General features: G+C 50.4%; 1 protein-coding gene across 1 annotated transcript in view; it reads left to right on the top strand.

Annotated features, from left to right (window-relative positions):
- Window positions 1–16,831, top strand: part of ABCC8 (ATP binding cassette subfamily C member 8) — a 77,995-nt gene that overhangs the window by 43,078 nt on the left and 18,086 nt on the right. Inside the window, exons 13-21 of the mRNA XM_043582353.1 lie at window positions 1,254–1,359; window positions 1,514–1,630; window positions 2,015–2,090; window positions 2,740–2,845; window positions 11,296–11,328; window positions 13,081–13,116; window positions 13,822–13,920; window positions 15,001–15,085; window positions 15,740–15,820. Of these exons, the coding sequence (XP_043438288.1) occupies window positions 1,254–1,359; window positions 1,514–1,630; window positions 2,015–2,090; window positions 2,740–2,845; window positions 11,296–11,328; window positions 13,081–13,116; window positions 13,822–13,920; window positions 15,001–15,085; window positions 15,740–15,820 (739 nt within the window). The remainder of the gene's footprint in view (window positions 1–1,253; window positions 1,360–1,513; window positions 1,631–2,014; window positions 2,091–2,739; window positions 2,846–11,295; window positions 11,329–13,080; window positions 13,117–13,821; window positions 13,921–15,000; window positions 15,086–15,739; window positions 15,821–16,831) is intronic.

Genomic DNA, 16,831 nt, shown 5'->3' with positions numbered 1-16,831 from the left:
CTTTCCACGGGTCCCAGAGCCTTCCCGACCCTGGTCAGTAAAGCAGCTTTCCCTAAGTGCCTGCATGTCCTGTCCCCCCCTTAGCCTGCAACTCTGGGAGGCCCCTACGTCTGAGCTCTAGAGCCCCGTGGCCACTCTCCCAGAGACATCACCCTCTTGGGAATGAAAACCTGAGGGTAGAGCGTTGAGGTTTTGGCTGGGGAGTTCCATACCTGGAGTGAAGATCTCCTTGGACCACTGAAAGAGCTCCTTGAAAGCTAGGTCTTGGCATGCCTCTGGGGAGAGCCAGCTATGTCCTTTCCCACCACCAATGGGACCAGACAGTACCCAAGCCCCTTCAACCTTGAGAAAAGTGGGACCCTGGTCTCATGAGACCCTAGCATGTCCTAGACAAGCTGGCAAGAGGAAATCGCTGTTGGAACAAAGTCGCTGATGGAAGGAACAACTCACACAAGGAAGCTCTGGCCAGGGTTCAAGGATGGAAGGGGGCATAACTCAGCAGAATTGTGGTCAAAGGAGTATATAACCAGGGAGTAGTTAAACCAGGGCTGGAAGAAGATTAGCTCCTGTTTCCAGGCTTGGCTGTGCTGATTCAGTTTAATTGGCCATGGCATTGTGACTTCTAATGATCACCCTTCTACCCCCACCCCCACCCCAGCCCAGCTCTGTGATTCTGTATAGAAACCCAGGTCCAAGGATGCTGCAGCTGTTGGGATTCCCTTGTGCTGACCCAGAAGCATTTCCATATGCAGACACTCCTAATACCACTGTCACCAGGGTAGCTGAGGCCTTCTCCTCCTTGAATTGGGATTAATAACACCTCCCCCAGCAGGACTTAATTATATGCTTATAAAGCATTAAACACAGTGTCTGGCATATAGTATGTGCTCAGTAAATACTAGCTATTATTAATAACCAATCCCAACCCTAACTAAACTTAACACTGACCAACCTTAACTCTAACAGTAATGGATAAAGCCCTACACCAATGAACCAGCTTTAACATTTAACTACCCCTAAAACTAATCAATCTTACCCTAACCCAGACCCTAATTCAGTCTAGCTGACTGATAACATCAGCTGCCCACCATGGATGCCCACTGATCTGTCTCCCTCCAGTGTGAGTTTTGTGGGGACAATACCGCAGGACCCAGAACCTTCTCAGAGCCACTCTCTCAGGCTGCACCCTCCTCTCTCTCCCCTTCCCTCTGCCCCTGGCAAGGGTGAGAGGTGTCTCTATGCTTCCTTTGCAGTGTGCAAAAGCTGAGCGAGTTCCTGTCCAGTGCAGAGATCCGCGAGGAGCAGTGTGCTCCCCGGGAGCCTGCGCCCCAGGGCCAAACCAACAAGTACCAGGCAGTGGTGAGTGCCCGGCTTCCCCTTGCCACCAGTGTTTTTCTCTAGTGCCTGTAGCCTGTGCCCTGCTGTGTCCTGCCTCAGCTTCTCGTCATAGGAGGGGGGACTCCTGCACAGCTTCCAGCCCTGTGGGCCCTCACCTCCTCCTGACCATTCCCAGCCCCTTAAGGTTGTGAACCGCAAGCATCCAGCCCGGGAGGACTGTCGGGGCTTCACGGCCCCACTGCAGAGGCTGGTTCCGAGTGTTGATGGGGATGCTGACAACTACTGCGTCCAGGTGAGTCCTAGAACCTGCACCCCCACGTCTGGCCCCCCAGCACCATCTCCAGGAGGGAGCTTAGCATCAGAGACCTATATGCTGAGTCCTCTGCTCTGGAGGTCACCCTGCCTGCCTGGAGGGTCCATAGCAGTCCCAAAACCAGGGACAAGTTCTCCTTCTCCATTGAATGTGGGACCCCGTGACTGTCATCTCAGAGAGGGTGATTCAGGCAGGGGTCAGCAGGAGAAGGCCATTCCCCCACTCCCCTGCCCTAGAAGTGATCCAGGGACTGAAATCAGGGTTTCTAGCTTTCAGGGCGGGAGGGGAGGCAAGAGACCATTCACACTGAGAACCCAGCTGCCTTTCTATTCTTTTCCGGGCTGTGGGCTACCACCAATAAAGATCATTGGAGGCTTCTTCACATGGACTCCTGATGGAATCCCCACACTGTCCAACATCACCATCCGCATCCCACGAGGTACGGCCCGGCTCATGTCTCTAGCATGGTCTGGGAGTTCCCCTCAGGGTCATAGCTGAAGTGCCCCCTCCACATGTCCCACTGAATGACAGAGAGAGAAAAAGAAAAATCTGCATGTATTGAGCACCAGCTCAATGCTCACTCTTGGTGGGTACTCTGGGGTATGAACACTAGAGAGAGGTGGGCTACCCATGCTGGTGGGAGTCAGCAGCAAGGACAGGACAAGACAGCAGGACCTTGATGTCCAGCCACCTGCTGCAGACATATGGGTGCTTCACAGAAAGAAAAGCAGTCCCCAGTAGCCAGGGAATGTGCCATGAAGAGGTGGGGCTCCTGAGAATGAGCAGGGTCCCTCAGGCCATGAGGCAGGGTGGGTATTCTGGCAAAGACAGCAGCATGAGCAAAGCATGGAGGTGGGATGGAGATGGGACCCAAAGTGGCCTTTGTTGGGACCATAAAGAGTTGGGCCCACACTGGGGAGTGAGAAGAAGGATCTAGAGTTCCAGAAGGGAAGGCTCAAAGGGAGATTCTAGGTAGGAGGAAAGCAAATGGGGGTCCCAGGGTTGCATGTATCTGTCTGTCTTTCTGGGTGATAGTCATTCAGACTCCCTGGTGCCCTAGTCCCATTTGCCCCCCGCCCTCCCTGCAGGCCAGCTGACCATGATCGTGGGGCAGGTGGGCTGTGGCAAGTCCTCACTCCTCCTAGCCACCCTAGGAGAGATGCAGAAGATTTCCGGGGCCGTCTTCTGGAACAGGTACTAAATGCACCCTCAGGGCTCAGCTAGTGGGGAGAGCTAACAGTGGGCAGGCGGGCAGCCTTTCTTTCAGCCATCCTTCTCAGTTAAGGACGTGTCATGCCCATATTGAGCACTTGCTGTGTGTTCAGTGAGTACTCAATGAATGCTGTTAATTGTTATTCTTGTCAACATCTGTAGTACTTATTCAACCCTTACTATGTGCTGAGTACTTTGCTAAGTCCTCTGCACTCATATTTCATTTAGTCTTTATGACAACCAGCAAGGTAAGGACTGTGAACAGTCCTTGTTTTATAGATGAGGGTTCAACTATTTGCCCTAATTCACTCAGCTAATCATCGGCTGAGCTGGAACTCTAACTCAATTCTGCTTGACTCTAAATCCCATGCTCACTCACCTGCACTGCGTCCCTGTGTGGGGAACTGGAACACAAACATTGGTTTCCGGCCTGGTCATCAGCAAAGCCGACATAGACCATTCAGTGGGTGTTTTGAGGAGCCAGAGATAACCCAGACAAACGTGGGTTTCTGGACAAAGATCACTATCTTAATTAAAGAGCCAGAACCCCAGGCTGAGTCAACCATGGATCTATTATTTATAGCCAACTACTTCCAAAAAGCACTTGAAACTAGTTGATAAAAGACACATAGAAAATAGAAGCTTTTTAAAAAGGAAGAAAGGAAGAGCTGAGAAATGAAGAGGGTGGGAAAGGTATATAGAAACCTGGGCGGGGCCTGGCTTGGAGCTCTCCCCCATTGCCCCCCCCCCACCCCCCAGTAGCTGAGGGCAAGGGGGGCCTGAGAGGTTTGTAAAGCACATTCAGGGATAAAGTTTGCAGCCGATTCAGCAGAGGACAGGCTTTCCCCACAGCCATTTCTAGGGGGAAGTGGCATTCAAGAGGCCAGGTTTTTTTATCAGCCTGAGTGCAGAAAGACCTTGGGCCCAGTGTCTGAATACCTGTGTGCACCTCCACTTGCAGGACATTTTCCGCAGTGTCCCTGACTGGTGCATCCGATGGCAAGTTTCCCTCCTCAGTGATGCCATAGACTGGTAGACAAACCCTTTGGGATTTGTTCCTGTGACCTCTGTCTCTGGAATCTTAATTCCACCAGGGATTGTGGTGTGTTTGGGGCAGAGGGGTGTCTGCCTCCATTCCCCATCTTATTGGGGGAGTTCTCAACACAGCCTGACTGGCAAGGCCAGGCATTGGGGTTTGAGGTCACTTTGTCAGCCTCTTGTATCAATTGGCCCTTAGGGCTCTGAAGGGAGGAGCCCTTGCTTATTGGCTGACAGTGTGTCTTTGTGAAGGGAAGATGGGATTACAGAACCCAGACATTGGGGTTGCCCTGGTTTCCTGGGTCTGTGTCCCACTCAGCATGAGTCAATCCCCCGCTGGGTCTGGTCCCGTTGCCCCACTTTCTTTATCTCTTCCCCCAGCCCCCATGCTCAGGTGTCCCCACACCAGCATCAACACCTGTCTGTCCTCTGCAGAAGCGCTAGGCACACTTGGCAGAGGTGCAGCCCTGCCCTGCCTTGGCCCCCACCTCTTCTCCAAGCTTGGCCAACCCTCAGGGTCTGACTGCTGCCACCTCTGTCTTTGGAAACCTCTGCCCCAGCCCAAGGGATACAAGGGGCCTTTCTAGAACAGCTAACATTAAGCAGCTCTTATGTGCCAGATACTGTGCAAGGCACTTTATTTACTTCATTGTCTCAGTCACCAAGCTCTGTGAGGTAGGCATCATTCACCCCACTTAACAGTTGATAAGGAGATTGAGGTGAAGCAAGTTTTACCCAAGGCCACCCAGCTCTCAAACGGCAGAAGTGGGATTTGCACCTAGGTGCTCAAGCACATGGGCTTTCCACTGAGTGCTGAGAGAGAAGGGGTTCAAGAGCATGTGAACAAATAATTAGCCTGATAGTCCAAAAGCCAGCAGTCCCTACGGCCGTGACACCTACCTCCTCAGTGGAGCCACCACCCAGGTGCTCACAGCTCTGTCCTCATGGCACCACCTCCCAGCTCAGTTCAAGTCTAGGGGTAGGAGTGATGATGAAGAGGTTCTCACTCCTCCATTTTGCCCCCCTCCACGGTGTGGCTTCCCTCTCAAGCATAGCGAAGCACATCCCGGTAGCCTGCAGCCAACCCTCGGAAGTTGTGAGTCTTTGTTCACAACTCCACTCGGGCTCCAATCTCTCCACCTTGATGTATTCACTCATCCCCTGTTTACTGAACATCTGCTGGGTGCCAGACACTGGGCACAGCGACAGAAATGCAAAGATGATTAAGACATGGCCCCTGCTTTTATGGGAGGGGAAGGAGATCAGTGCCATATGATCAAGCATAGAGGAACAACATGGGCCTCTGTGGCCAAGGAGAGAAGGGTCATGTGGATGTGGTGTTTGAGCCTTGAAGGATGAGTGTGGTTTCATCAGATGGAAAAGGCAGGGGTAGGAGAGGAAGGTGTTCCAGGCAGGGGTATCGCCATGGGCAAAGGCTTGCTGATGTGAAAGAACATGGTTCTGGTACCTGGAGCACTGGCGGGGGGGGGGGGGGGGGGGGGGGGGGGGGTAGGGCGCGGTGGCAGAAGACAAGACTAAAGCGGTGGGCTGGGCTCAGTTCAGACACCCCTATATACCAGGTCCAGGAAGTAAGATATAGCCTGAAGGCTGTAGAAGAATTATGCTGGTGATAAAAGAAAGGGGTGGGGGGGTACTGGAGAAAGGGAGACCAGTTAGGAGCTCATTATAGTGGCTGGGAGGAGTCTGGACAGACATGACTCAGTTGTCTTCATCTGCCGTGTGCCTCTCAAAATCCTGGACATGTACAAGTTCTGTCCGGCTCAGCTCTCCTGGGCAATGTGTTGGTTAAGTGTGGGGGCTGTGTGTTGAGGGACCCTTTTCTTACACACAGGAGCTCCATGCCTCAGACCCGGGGCCCAGGTCTGCATGGGGGTGATGCACTTGCAAAGTGAGCCAAGAGCAAAATAATGAGCAAAATAGCATTTAACCTGGCAGCCTCTCCCACAAGTCTGTCTGTCTGCAGCCAGAGGCCAGGGCGATGCCAGGCCGCTCTGATGTTTTCATCCACGCCACGGCCAAGGCCGGGTGACCAGGCAGCCAGAAGGAGTTCAGGAGGCACAAGTCAGGGACCTGGGGGATTAGGAAGTGCAGAATGGAGAATGCTCTGGAGAGATTGGTTTCTATAGCCATTCATTTGTCCTTTCAATGAACAAATGAGAAATATGGCTAGGCAGATGAAAGCAAAAAGCTCTGGAGGCAGGCTTCATGAGTTCAAGTCTGGGCTCTGTGTTTTGGGAAATTCCATGACCTTTCTATACCAGTTTTCCCTTATTCCCATGGGGTTGATGTGAGGCTTAACCTAGCATGTAGTAAGTGCCCTATAAATATTATTATAAATATTATTGTTTGAAAATGTACTTCTATGCCAGGTTCTAAATCCCCCTGTTGCTCTTGAATTGCACTCCAGCCTGTCGCCCAGGAGAGATGGCAGTGACCTCCTTGGGCACAGAAACCATATATTATTTGTCTCTCTGTATCCACAGTGCCTTTGCTAAATGCATTCATTTGTTAAATGAACACACAACCTGGAACAATTTATGACATCCAAGAGACTGCCATCATAAATGTGTCTTTACATCTCCCTCCTACCACATACCTAGACCCAGGCTGTTCTCCTGACTCAGAATTCCACCACCCAATTCCCCACCAACGTTTGGAAAATGGGAATCCCCACTCAGACGTGGAATTTAAGAAACAAAACAAATGAGTATATGGGGGGGGGAGGGGGAGAGAGAAACAAACTATAAGAGACTCTTAGAGAACAAACTGAGGCTTGATGGATGGAGGTGGGTGGGGGATGGGCTAGATGAGTGACGGGTATTAAGGAGTGCTTGTTAATGATGATCGCTGGGTGTTGTATGTAAGTGAGGATCACTAAATTCTCCTCCTGGAACCAATATTGCACTGTATGGTAACTAACTAGAATTTAAATAAAAATTTGAAAACAAAAACAACAGCAAAAAAGGGAAGTAGGAATCCTATTAGCGCATGTCTCACAATGCATTATGATTACCTGCTGGTGTGCCTGTCTCTCCCATGACACTGAGCTCCTTGAGGACAGGACTGAAGAATTCCGTGTTGTACTCCAAGTGCCCAGCAAAGCATGTGCCTTTTGTGAACTTCTCTGTGCAAGTTACAAAGGAGAAGACCTACCCCCGGGGAGCTCACCAGTGCCAGGTGGACAGAGGCATGCAGACAGAGCCCTGGTGTGGGCGTACAGGGTCCATCGGGTGAGGTCCTGCATTCTGAGATTTACTGCAGCAGATTTACTGCAGCAGCCTTGGGCATATCCGGCACATCAGCCCCCAGCCCCTGGTCTCAGGGAGAACCACGTGGTTACCAAACATCCACTTTAGTTAAACAGTCACCCACCAGTGCCTGGCTCTCTGCTTCAATGCACTATCAACCCAGGAATTTGCAAACTCTCTCCTTAATATCTAAGAAGAAAACATTTTTATGAAAAGCTAATATTAGTAGATACACTCAAGTGAAATTCTTTCCCTAGAAATAAGGAATAGGGCCATTAATGACCACAGTAGAATGATTTTAAATGTCCCCAGGGAGCCAGCAAGAAGCAGGGCCCCAGAGAAAGCACTGGGGTAGGGAAGAGGGTTCCACTTCCTGATGAGCAACTACAAATCAGCCTCCCTGGAGCTCCCTGTTGCCTCTGCTCTCACCACCTGCTGAAGCTTCCGCTTGAACCATTTATTATTTCTGTTTGTGCCCACTCAGGAGGCCTGGGCCTTGCTTGCCCTGGGCCAGCCTCAGAATGCTGTCGCCTTGTGGTGGTTGGTATGAAGGCTGCTTCCTGAGACCCTTGATTCCCCCAGGAGATGAGAAACAGTCTCCTTTCATGACTACCCTGTGGTCCAATCTGCCCATGTAGATCTTGAAGCCTTTGGGGAATAGGGGTAAGGTGCTCAGGTAACCCCAGGTTTCCTGGAGGAGGCAGGTGTGGCAGTATGGTAAGCAGGCAAGACAAGGGGCCCTGCATGGAGGTGATGAGCCAGACTTGGTCTTTTTTGTAGTCCTGAGTCTGCCACTCACTTGCTGTGTGGCCTTGGGCAGGTTATTTTACCTCTCTGAGTTTTAGTTTCCTCATCCGGACAATGAGAAAAACCCTTTCCTCTCTCAGAGACTCGGCATTAGGACCCAATGACATTAATTGGAAAGGGCTCTGTGGTGAAAGGTAACGTTTCAAGATAGCTACAGGCCTGTCAGGGGCAAGATGAAGGGACCGTGGGGGCCCAAAATTCTAAGTTCCTCTTCCAACCCCTTCCCACCTCTTCCCTTTTTATTGGTTGCTGGTGTCCTAAATGAGTGGTGAGCTGTTCAATTTCTCCTCTGTGTGCATCTCTGGGACCAAGGATGATCCCTCCAGGTCTCCAACCCCACGTCCTTCCCTCCAACCGGCTATGAGCTGTTTTTATAATATGTTCTCCCAGTGTCACTGAGGTTTGTGCCATGACCCCAATTTTATACACAAGGAAACAGAGGCTCCCCTAAGGAAAGGGACTTGCAGAAGATTTCACAACCAGTGAGTAGAGAGGCTCCTCAGATATGAACTTCGGAGCCCATATTTTTTTTTTCCAGTTCTCTGCACTGCCTGCCCGCAGTTCCTGCCTCTTCCTCCCACCTAGAATTCCCTCCTTCTGTCCGCACTCTGTCATCCCCTCCCCCACCCTTGAGAGTTCTGCTCAACTCTGACTTCTTGGAGCCTTTCCTCACTTTCTCACATTTCTTCTCCTCCAAACTAAAATTTACCTTGTTCTCCCATTCCAGAAGATTGTCCATAAATTAGAAAAGATACGCAAGTATAAAGAAGGCAAAACCCACCTAATATCCCATTACCTAGAAGTTTCCAATCTTCTTTCTAAGCATTTGCATATGCATTTGTGGGTCCTTTTCCCCAAAATTTATATAATACTTTCTTGCTCCTACTTCTTTTTCTGGCCCTCGTGACTTTCTGACTTCTGTACCTGTCTGATTCCCTCTACCAGAATATGAGCCCTATGAGGGCGGGCTCTGTGCCTTGATTTCAGCTTGGTGTGCACACACCTGCCCTGCCCAGCACCTAGCTCGTTGGAGGGAAGGACGTGGGGTTGGAGAACTGGGGAGAATTGTCCTTTCAGCTCAGTGCCTGGTTTCAAAGGTACAGGCAGAGGAGGGATGGAATCACCCCCACACATTTAAGACCCCAGTAATCAATGAGAGAAAGTGCACGCCACATGTACCATTTTGTACTTTTCAGATGGAAACATCTACACACAAAGCCTTGAGGAGGTTCGTTCTAGGGAGGCTGGGGCTACACTGTAAAAAGGTAGAGATGAACCTGGATCCACACCCCAGCTTTCTTCCTTCCTAACTGTAACATTGGGCGCATTATACAAACTCTGAGGCTCAGTTTTCCCATCTGTAAAAAGGGGACAGTAACACCTCTTTAAAGTATATGGGGCGCCTGGGTGGCGCAGTCGGTTAAGCGTCCGACTTCAGCCAGGTCACGATCTCGCGGTCCGTGAGTTCGAGCCCCGCATCAGGCTCTGGGCTGATGGCTCAGAGCCTGGAGCCTGTTTCCGATTCTGTGTCTCCCTCTCTCTCTGCCCCTCCCCCGTTCATGCTCTGTCTCTCTCTGTCCCAAAAATAAATAAACGTTGGAAAAAAAAAATTAAAAAAATAAAAAAATAAATAAATAAAGTATAGTCCTGCGGATGACATGGCAAATACAAACAACTTCACACTGTGCCTGGCATGAGGACAGCCCCCACTGAGTGCTAGTCTCCCTCCCTCCCTTCTTCCCAAATGATTAAGATGTCAGTTAACAGCCTCCCTTTATTACATGTCTGTCACGTGCTAAGCAATGTAGGGGTTGGAAAAGATGCTCTTCCTGCCTTAAAATCCCACTGGGGATAAAAGACTTACACAGGAGCTGATTAGAGAGTAAGGTAGTCCATTATGAGGGCTAATTGAGCAACCCAGACAATGATACAAAATGAGTTAGGACCGGGCACTGGGGTCCACAGGGAGGCCACAGATGCACTTTCTTCCAGATAAATAACAGTCTTTGCAACTCTGGAAGCAATCAAGGCAAGGAAGCAATCAAGGAAGACTCCAGAGATAAGCTTATCTGGGCCTCGGCCGCAGAGTTGGCATTTGTAAGCTTTGGTTTTTTTTATCTGTCTCATGTTACCAGCTGTCCAGAAAGTCCAGCAATCTGATGGTTGGGAAACCCAAAGTTAGGTTGGGTTGAGAGAACGAAATGAGACCACAAAGATCAGAGAACAGAATCTGAGGGGACCTGTAACCACGTATCCATCAGGATCTCCTCTCAGTTCTGCTCCTCAGCAAGGGACAGAAAGGAATTCATCAGGTTCCTTGCTGCCTCTGTTTTTTTCCATCCCGGTATTCCTGACAAATCACAGTGGAGTGGTGTAACGTGGTCATTAAGAGCATAAAGCTTTAGAGTCAGATAAATCTATTTTCTCTGCTATTTGCTGGCTGTGTGGCTTTGGGCAAGTTACTTAGCCTTTCTGACCCTCACTTTCTTTGTAAAGTGGAGACAGTCAAAATAAACCTCTTTCGTATGATTATTTTAAGCTTTAAGAAAGATGATACTATTACGATACTTATCACAGTGCTTATGAAAGTTCAACAAATGTTAGCTGGTTTTAGTATGCCTAAAGTCAGATCTGTACGAAAACAGAGTGGATTATTTTTCCCCAAATGTGCATGTCAGAAGCACGCACTTTATTGGCAGAGGGCTACTTGTGGAAGGTTGAGTGGTAGTCTGGAACAGAAAAGAGTGCTGGCAAAGTTGGCCACAAAATTCAGGTCGCCTCACTCCGTGCTTTTCATAATTTTTTTTTACTATAATCCACTCTACATCACAGTCCACTACATTCATGCATTGATAGATAAGGGGGGAAAAATCCCAAGAAAATACACGTTAACCACATGCTGGGCACACTTTTTTTTTTTTTTAAGTGCGGTCACAGTTCACTTACTTTGGACCCAATGATTGGGTCCCAATCTACAGTTTATAAAATGATCCTGACCTTGGCAAAGTCACTTTCCCTCCCTGAGCTTTAGTTTTCCCCCGTGTTAAACCATCGTGACACCCAGCCAGCCTCACCACTACTCTGAGTCAGGGGCACAGATTTAGCTCTTGCTATTTGGAGGTGCTCATCTAGGTGCTGTGGGAGGGGCAGTGATTGAGAAGAGAGGTTTGTGTCCCTAAGGAAGCCACTTGGGGACACTGGGGAGGGGTGGGAGGGGTGGGGATTGTGAGGATCTCTCTCTCCAAAGACCTTTGTGATGGAGAGAAAGGCAATGGAGTGAGAAGTAACTGGTGTTGATTTTTCCCATTTGTACCCCAGCAGCCTTCCTGATGAGACGGGAGAGGACCCCAGGTATAGCCTTGGAACTGGGTTGGAAGTGGGTCCCAACGAAGGGAAGGGGCTGGGGGGCTGGGAGGGCTTGTGGGGTTGGGATACTGAGTGTGGACGGCAGGGTGCGCAGCCTACATGATTTCATCGGCACAGAGCCTTATAACAAGGCATGCTTTCTCAAAGACGGCAAAATCTGGTTCTTAGAGAAAAAAAAAACTTAGATGTTCCAGTCTGTGGCTCTTCAAAGGGCCTTATAATATATAAACAGATATACAATATATCTGTGGTTTAAAAACTTCATGGTGGGTGGGGCACCTGGCTGGCTCAGGGCTCAGTCAGTGGAGTGCACAAGTCTTGATCTCAAGGTTGAGTTCAAGCCCCACACTGGGCAATCAATCAATCAATTAATCATGGTGCATAGTCAAAAAGTAGTTTACTGCTTGCCACGGGTTGGTGGGAAAGAAGAAAGGGAGTAACTGCTAATGGTACAGGATTTATTTGGGGGGGGGTGATAAAAATGTTGTGGAATTAGTGGTGATGGCTGTACAACCTTGTGAGTATACTAAAAACCACTGATTTGGAAAAGAAATACACTAAGGAAAGGACAATTGAGGGAGGGGGGGATGTGTATAAAAAGTCCCTAGGGGATGATCCTGAAAAAAAAGTTGAGAAACAGGGCTATAAGAGAGGTAGATCTTCCCCAGGCCAGACAGGAAATTTGGCCTTATTGCTTTATGTTCAGTGTTCAGTCTAAAAAATCCAAGTGAACTAGATTAATGAGGCTCTGAGACACTGAAAACCTTCCCGAACCTCACATCTCCCAAGAACATTCAAAACACACTGGAGGTGGTATGAAGTCAGGGCTGGGAAGGGTGACTCAACTTTGTAAATACCCCTAAGTAGTTTCATAATTACTGGCCTTCCCTCTAATACCAGAATGTTTCACTTCCCCATGTTTTCTTTGCCCTTTCTCCCACCTTGTCCCTAAGTGCCGGGGTGTGATGACAGGCCCAGCCTCTCTCGCCATAGTAACCATGGTTCTTGAGCCAAAAGGCAGAGCTCATGGTATGTGACAAGTATGACCGTGTGGATGAGAACAGCGGTACAGAATAGCTGACACTAGAGCTGTTCCCGGCCATCCAGGGCATGCGGTCACTGCAGCTGACACATCTCTCCCAGCAGATACCCCAGATTCCACTCTTGTCTTCTGACAGGGCCACATGAGGCTTCAATTCATGCCTGGAGCCCTTCTCGGCCCTCTGGCTGCCACCCCGAGAGTTCCATGGGCCTTAGGTTCCCACGCACAAGCTGTGGGCCTGGCCTGGCTCCTGCCAGACAGCCCTCCCAGCCTCGGCTGTTTTTGCAGCCATGTCTGCCTGAGACCCAAGTCTGTGCATTTGAGCCCCAATGCAGAGGCTAGGTCTGGAGGAGCCACATGTTGGCCTTCATAGTCCTCTGACACAGAATTCCCCCCAACACACAAGATTACACCAATGCTGCCTTTCCCTCATTCTCCCTCTCAACTGGGGCCTGGGGCCCTCCGCACACCCTCCCCACACACACACTGGGGACGCTACACAGTGTAGGGCAGAGGAGGCTCCCCCAGGATGGCCGCTCCCCACTCTACACCCCTCCGTGCAGCATGTGGCTGCACCCCTGGTCACAGGGGCAAACAGGCACACTCATGCCGGGTTTGAGGGAGTTCAAAGGTCTGTGAAGAAGTTGGTCCACACACGTGAGCCCTGAAACTGTGTCTTTTCTTCCCTGCTGCAGCCCAGAGCGGGAGACGGTGGCCGATTCGGATGTGAGGTACTGTGACCTGGAGCACCTGCCCCGTGGGCAGACTTCCTCAGAGGGGCTCTCAGGCCCAAGGGAGCCACAGAACTCTTGAGGGCAGCCCCACACGTCCCAGCTCTGCTGTAGGGAAGAGGCCCAGGAGGGCTCTGTGCTCCATCAGATGGTTCAGAAGCCACTGCTGCTTCTGTGCATCAAGCGGTTCCCTTCACACCAGATCACTTTTATCTGGTGGTCATACCCACCCCCCTTTTTTTTTTGGTCTTCAAAACCTGTATCACACTACATGTGGTTTCCTTGGTTCTGCTTTTTTAAAAAGTTCCACTTGGAGAGTTATCTGCTAACATCAAAATCAAGTGATTTGAGGGCCACTCGGGGAAGAAGGAAATTAGGGGTCAAGTGTTTACTTGGTTTGGTCACACTTCAGGCTCCTCCCAGCTCTGGGTAGAGACTCAGGAAGAATAGACTGCAGGGGTGGGACAGGCTGTATGCAGGGCAGGGCAGGGTTGAGGTCCTGTCCCCTCCCCCCCCCCGCCCCGGTCTGCTAAGACCCAGGCACCCAAGCCTGCCTCTGGCCCTGGGGAAAGAGAGGCCACCAGGGGCCACACGAAGCTGGCTTCTGCCAAGTGCCCCTCCCCAGTCTATACCATCTGCTTGACAACTGCCTCTGAGAATGAGCCCCCAAGAATGCCTCCCCTACTCCTGCCTGCTTTGTTCTAGGAAGAGAGGCCCCGTGGCGTATGCTTCTCAGAAACCATGGCTGCTAAATGCCACTGTGGAGGAGAATATCACCTTTGAGAGTCCCTTCAACAAACAACGGTAGAAGCCTCTTGGTGGGAGGTGGGCTGCGGGGGCGGGGAGAAATTGGTCAAGGGCAGCATTAGCCAGCCCTCCCCAGTGCCCAAGCCCTAGCCAGCTGCCCTGCCCCTCCATCGATCACCCACAACCAGCCATCCTGCTCTCCAAGACGCTTATCTGAATCCCAGCCTGTTCCATATGGCCCATCTGGAAATGATCCAGATGTGCCTGGGCATCAGGGCAATCCAACTCCTGTATGTATGAAGGCAAGGCGGGAGGGGAGCGTGCGGGGGGAGGGATGTTGTGTGGAAGCCCCGATGGCCTTCTCTTGAGGCTAATGGCAAGACTGACCCAGCTTTCCATTATTCCCTACCCTCGCTCTGCAACTGATGTATTATTTTCCCTCCAATGATAATAATAATTGCTACCATCTATTGAGCTCTTAGGTGCGAGGTGCAGCATCACGCTCTTTATATGCTTGATTTCCCCTAATGCTCATAACAACCCCAGTAGGCAGCTACTATCATTATCGCCCCCAAGGCTCAGAAAGGTTAGGTAACCTGCCCGAGGCCACCCAACGAATAAGTGACAGAAATGGGTCTCAAATCCAAGGCTGCCTGACACCCAATTACATGTCACCGAGACACTCTGATGCCTCCATGCACCCTGGCTGGCACCAGCTAAGAGCTGACCAGGGAAGTATGAGAGGAGCAGGCTGGGCAAATATTTGATCAGCCATCATCATTACTGCCTAAACCAACCAGCAGTGATTTTTCCTGGCAGTGCCCCAAGTGTGGGCTCTGGCTGGAGCTTCTCCCACTGCACAAGGGCCATGGGCCCCCTCTTGTCATTTACGTGGCATATTTACTACTATCCAATTTCATCCTTCAAATATTTAACTGGCCCCAAGACTCTGTGAGGTGCTGCCCTCAGCTCTTTTCAAGCTCACATGGTGTTTGCTTGTACCCAGGCAGAAGGCCATTAAAGCCAATGCTCACCCTGAGCACAGCTGCCGGGAAGCTAATGATTCTCTGTCAGTGCTCAGGCCCAGCTCTGGCCAGGCCGATCAGCTGTGTCCGTCCCCACCCCCAACCACTCCAGGTACAAAATGGTCATCGAAGCCTGCTCCCTGCAGCCGGACATCGACATCCTGCCCCATGGAGACCAGACTCAGATTGGGGAACGGGTTAGTAGCAGCCTCTATGGGGGTTTTTCCAAGGCTGGGGCCCTCAAGCTTCCCTGATCCCCACCTATCACCACCAGCATGCTCTGAGCTCATTCTCAGGGAGAGGAGGTGACTGGAAAATAAGAGGGTAAAGGTGGAAAAGCTGCCTGCAGTGGGGACAAAATGATCTTGAACCTTGGGCTGCTGGTTGTCCTTGACAGCTTTGCCACTTAGTGCCTCCCTAGGCTGGAGATTTATTCATGCCCCATGTCTATACTCGGGGCCCACATGACACTGTGCTAGGCCTAGGGTTATATCCTTCATGTACACTGTCCAGATGGGACCCCTCCTCCATAAGCTTAGACAAATAGGATTCTCCCATGATAGCCCTCCTCATGTATGATTGAAATCCCTACTTCCTCTGTCTTGGTTGTCACTGGTCAGATGGTCTCTAACACCTACTTGATGAATCTTCAGAGTCATGGGGATCATGCTCCCCACCTCTGAATGAATTTAGTAAATATGTATAAGTTCCTCCTCTCTTCAAGGTGAGGAGGGACAAAGCGACGGGTAGAGCCAGGCCGCTATCCCAAAGAGCTCACAGGCAAGTAAGGGCCAGGACGGTCTTTCCTGAAGGGCTATGAAAGCATAACGTTTCCTCTCCTTTGGTCACAGGGCATCAACCTATCTGGTGGTCAACGCCAGCGAATCAGTGTGGCCCGAGCCCTGTACCAGCACACCAACGTTGTCTTCTTGGTGAGTGCATTAGCTGGTATCTCCCTTGTCTCTGGCTGCCTCCCTGGCTCACCGCCTGTACACAAACCCACACAACACCACCCAGCAAGCTCCCTTTCCAGGAGTAAGCCTCTCCTGCCAGAGATATTACTTAATCATTGATGGGGAAACTGAGGCAAGGGTAGTGCAAATGACCCACTGTGGACTTCACATGGAACTCTGCAGTAGCCATGAGGGAAGGCAAGTAGTAATTACAGGCTGCCTCCCTGTAGGACAGCCTTAACCTATCAACACTTAGCCCCACTACAATAACGGCAGATACATGGAAAGTATGCTGTCACTTCCAATCCCGTGTTCCGAGCAGACATTGCTAGTTGGTCACAGCAGTGGTAATAGAAAATTCAGTATCATCAATGAATGTAGTTCTGTGAAACCCCACATTAACTAGATAAGTTTCCCACAGAAACTTAACCTGGCCTCAGAATCCTTGTCACCACCCCACTCCGAGTAGTCACTAGCAATCAAACGTGAGATAAACTAATTAGCTGTGCCTGCCCTATTTCATGCCAAGTTCTGTGTGAGGTGTCTTAGTTGATACTGAAGAATTCTGAGGGCCAGGCCTTGGCCTCAAAGATTTAGAATCTGACTAGGAGATAGAGCTCACCCACACTCAAGAGCCACGGCCCAGTTGAAAGCCAAACTGTGCAGCACAGTCTAGGAGGAGGCTTGTCCAGGGAGACGACTATGAGGGCTAGAATAATCAGGGAGAGCTTTCTGGAAGAGTGAGTCAGGTAAACAGAAGGGAAGAGGAAGGCCATTTGGGTGGGGAGTCAGAAGAAGGAACCAGGTCTCTGATCCGGCTTTATGCGCTCCCCCTGTTCCCAACACACGTAAAAGCTCTCCAATAAACACACTTCAAAATGTAAAGGTTCATAGTCTTTGTTACCATCCAACATAGCACTTTACAAAGTACTAGCTTATTCATGATCTTTTTTTTTTTAATGTTTATTTTTGAGAAAGAGAGAGAGAGAG

Source organism: Prionailurus bengalensis, chromosome D1, assembly GCF_016509475.1.
Source record: "Prionailurus bengalensis isolate Pbe53 chromosome D1, Fcat_Pben_1.1_paternal_pri, whole genome shotgun sequence".
Classification (NCBI taxonomy): Eukaryota; Metazoa; Chordata; class Mammalia; order Carnivora; family Felidae; genus Prionailurus; species Prionailurus bengalensis.
Note: the sequence above shows the minus strand (reverse complement) of the source record. Positions and strands in the feature narration are given on the sequence as shown.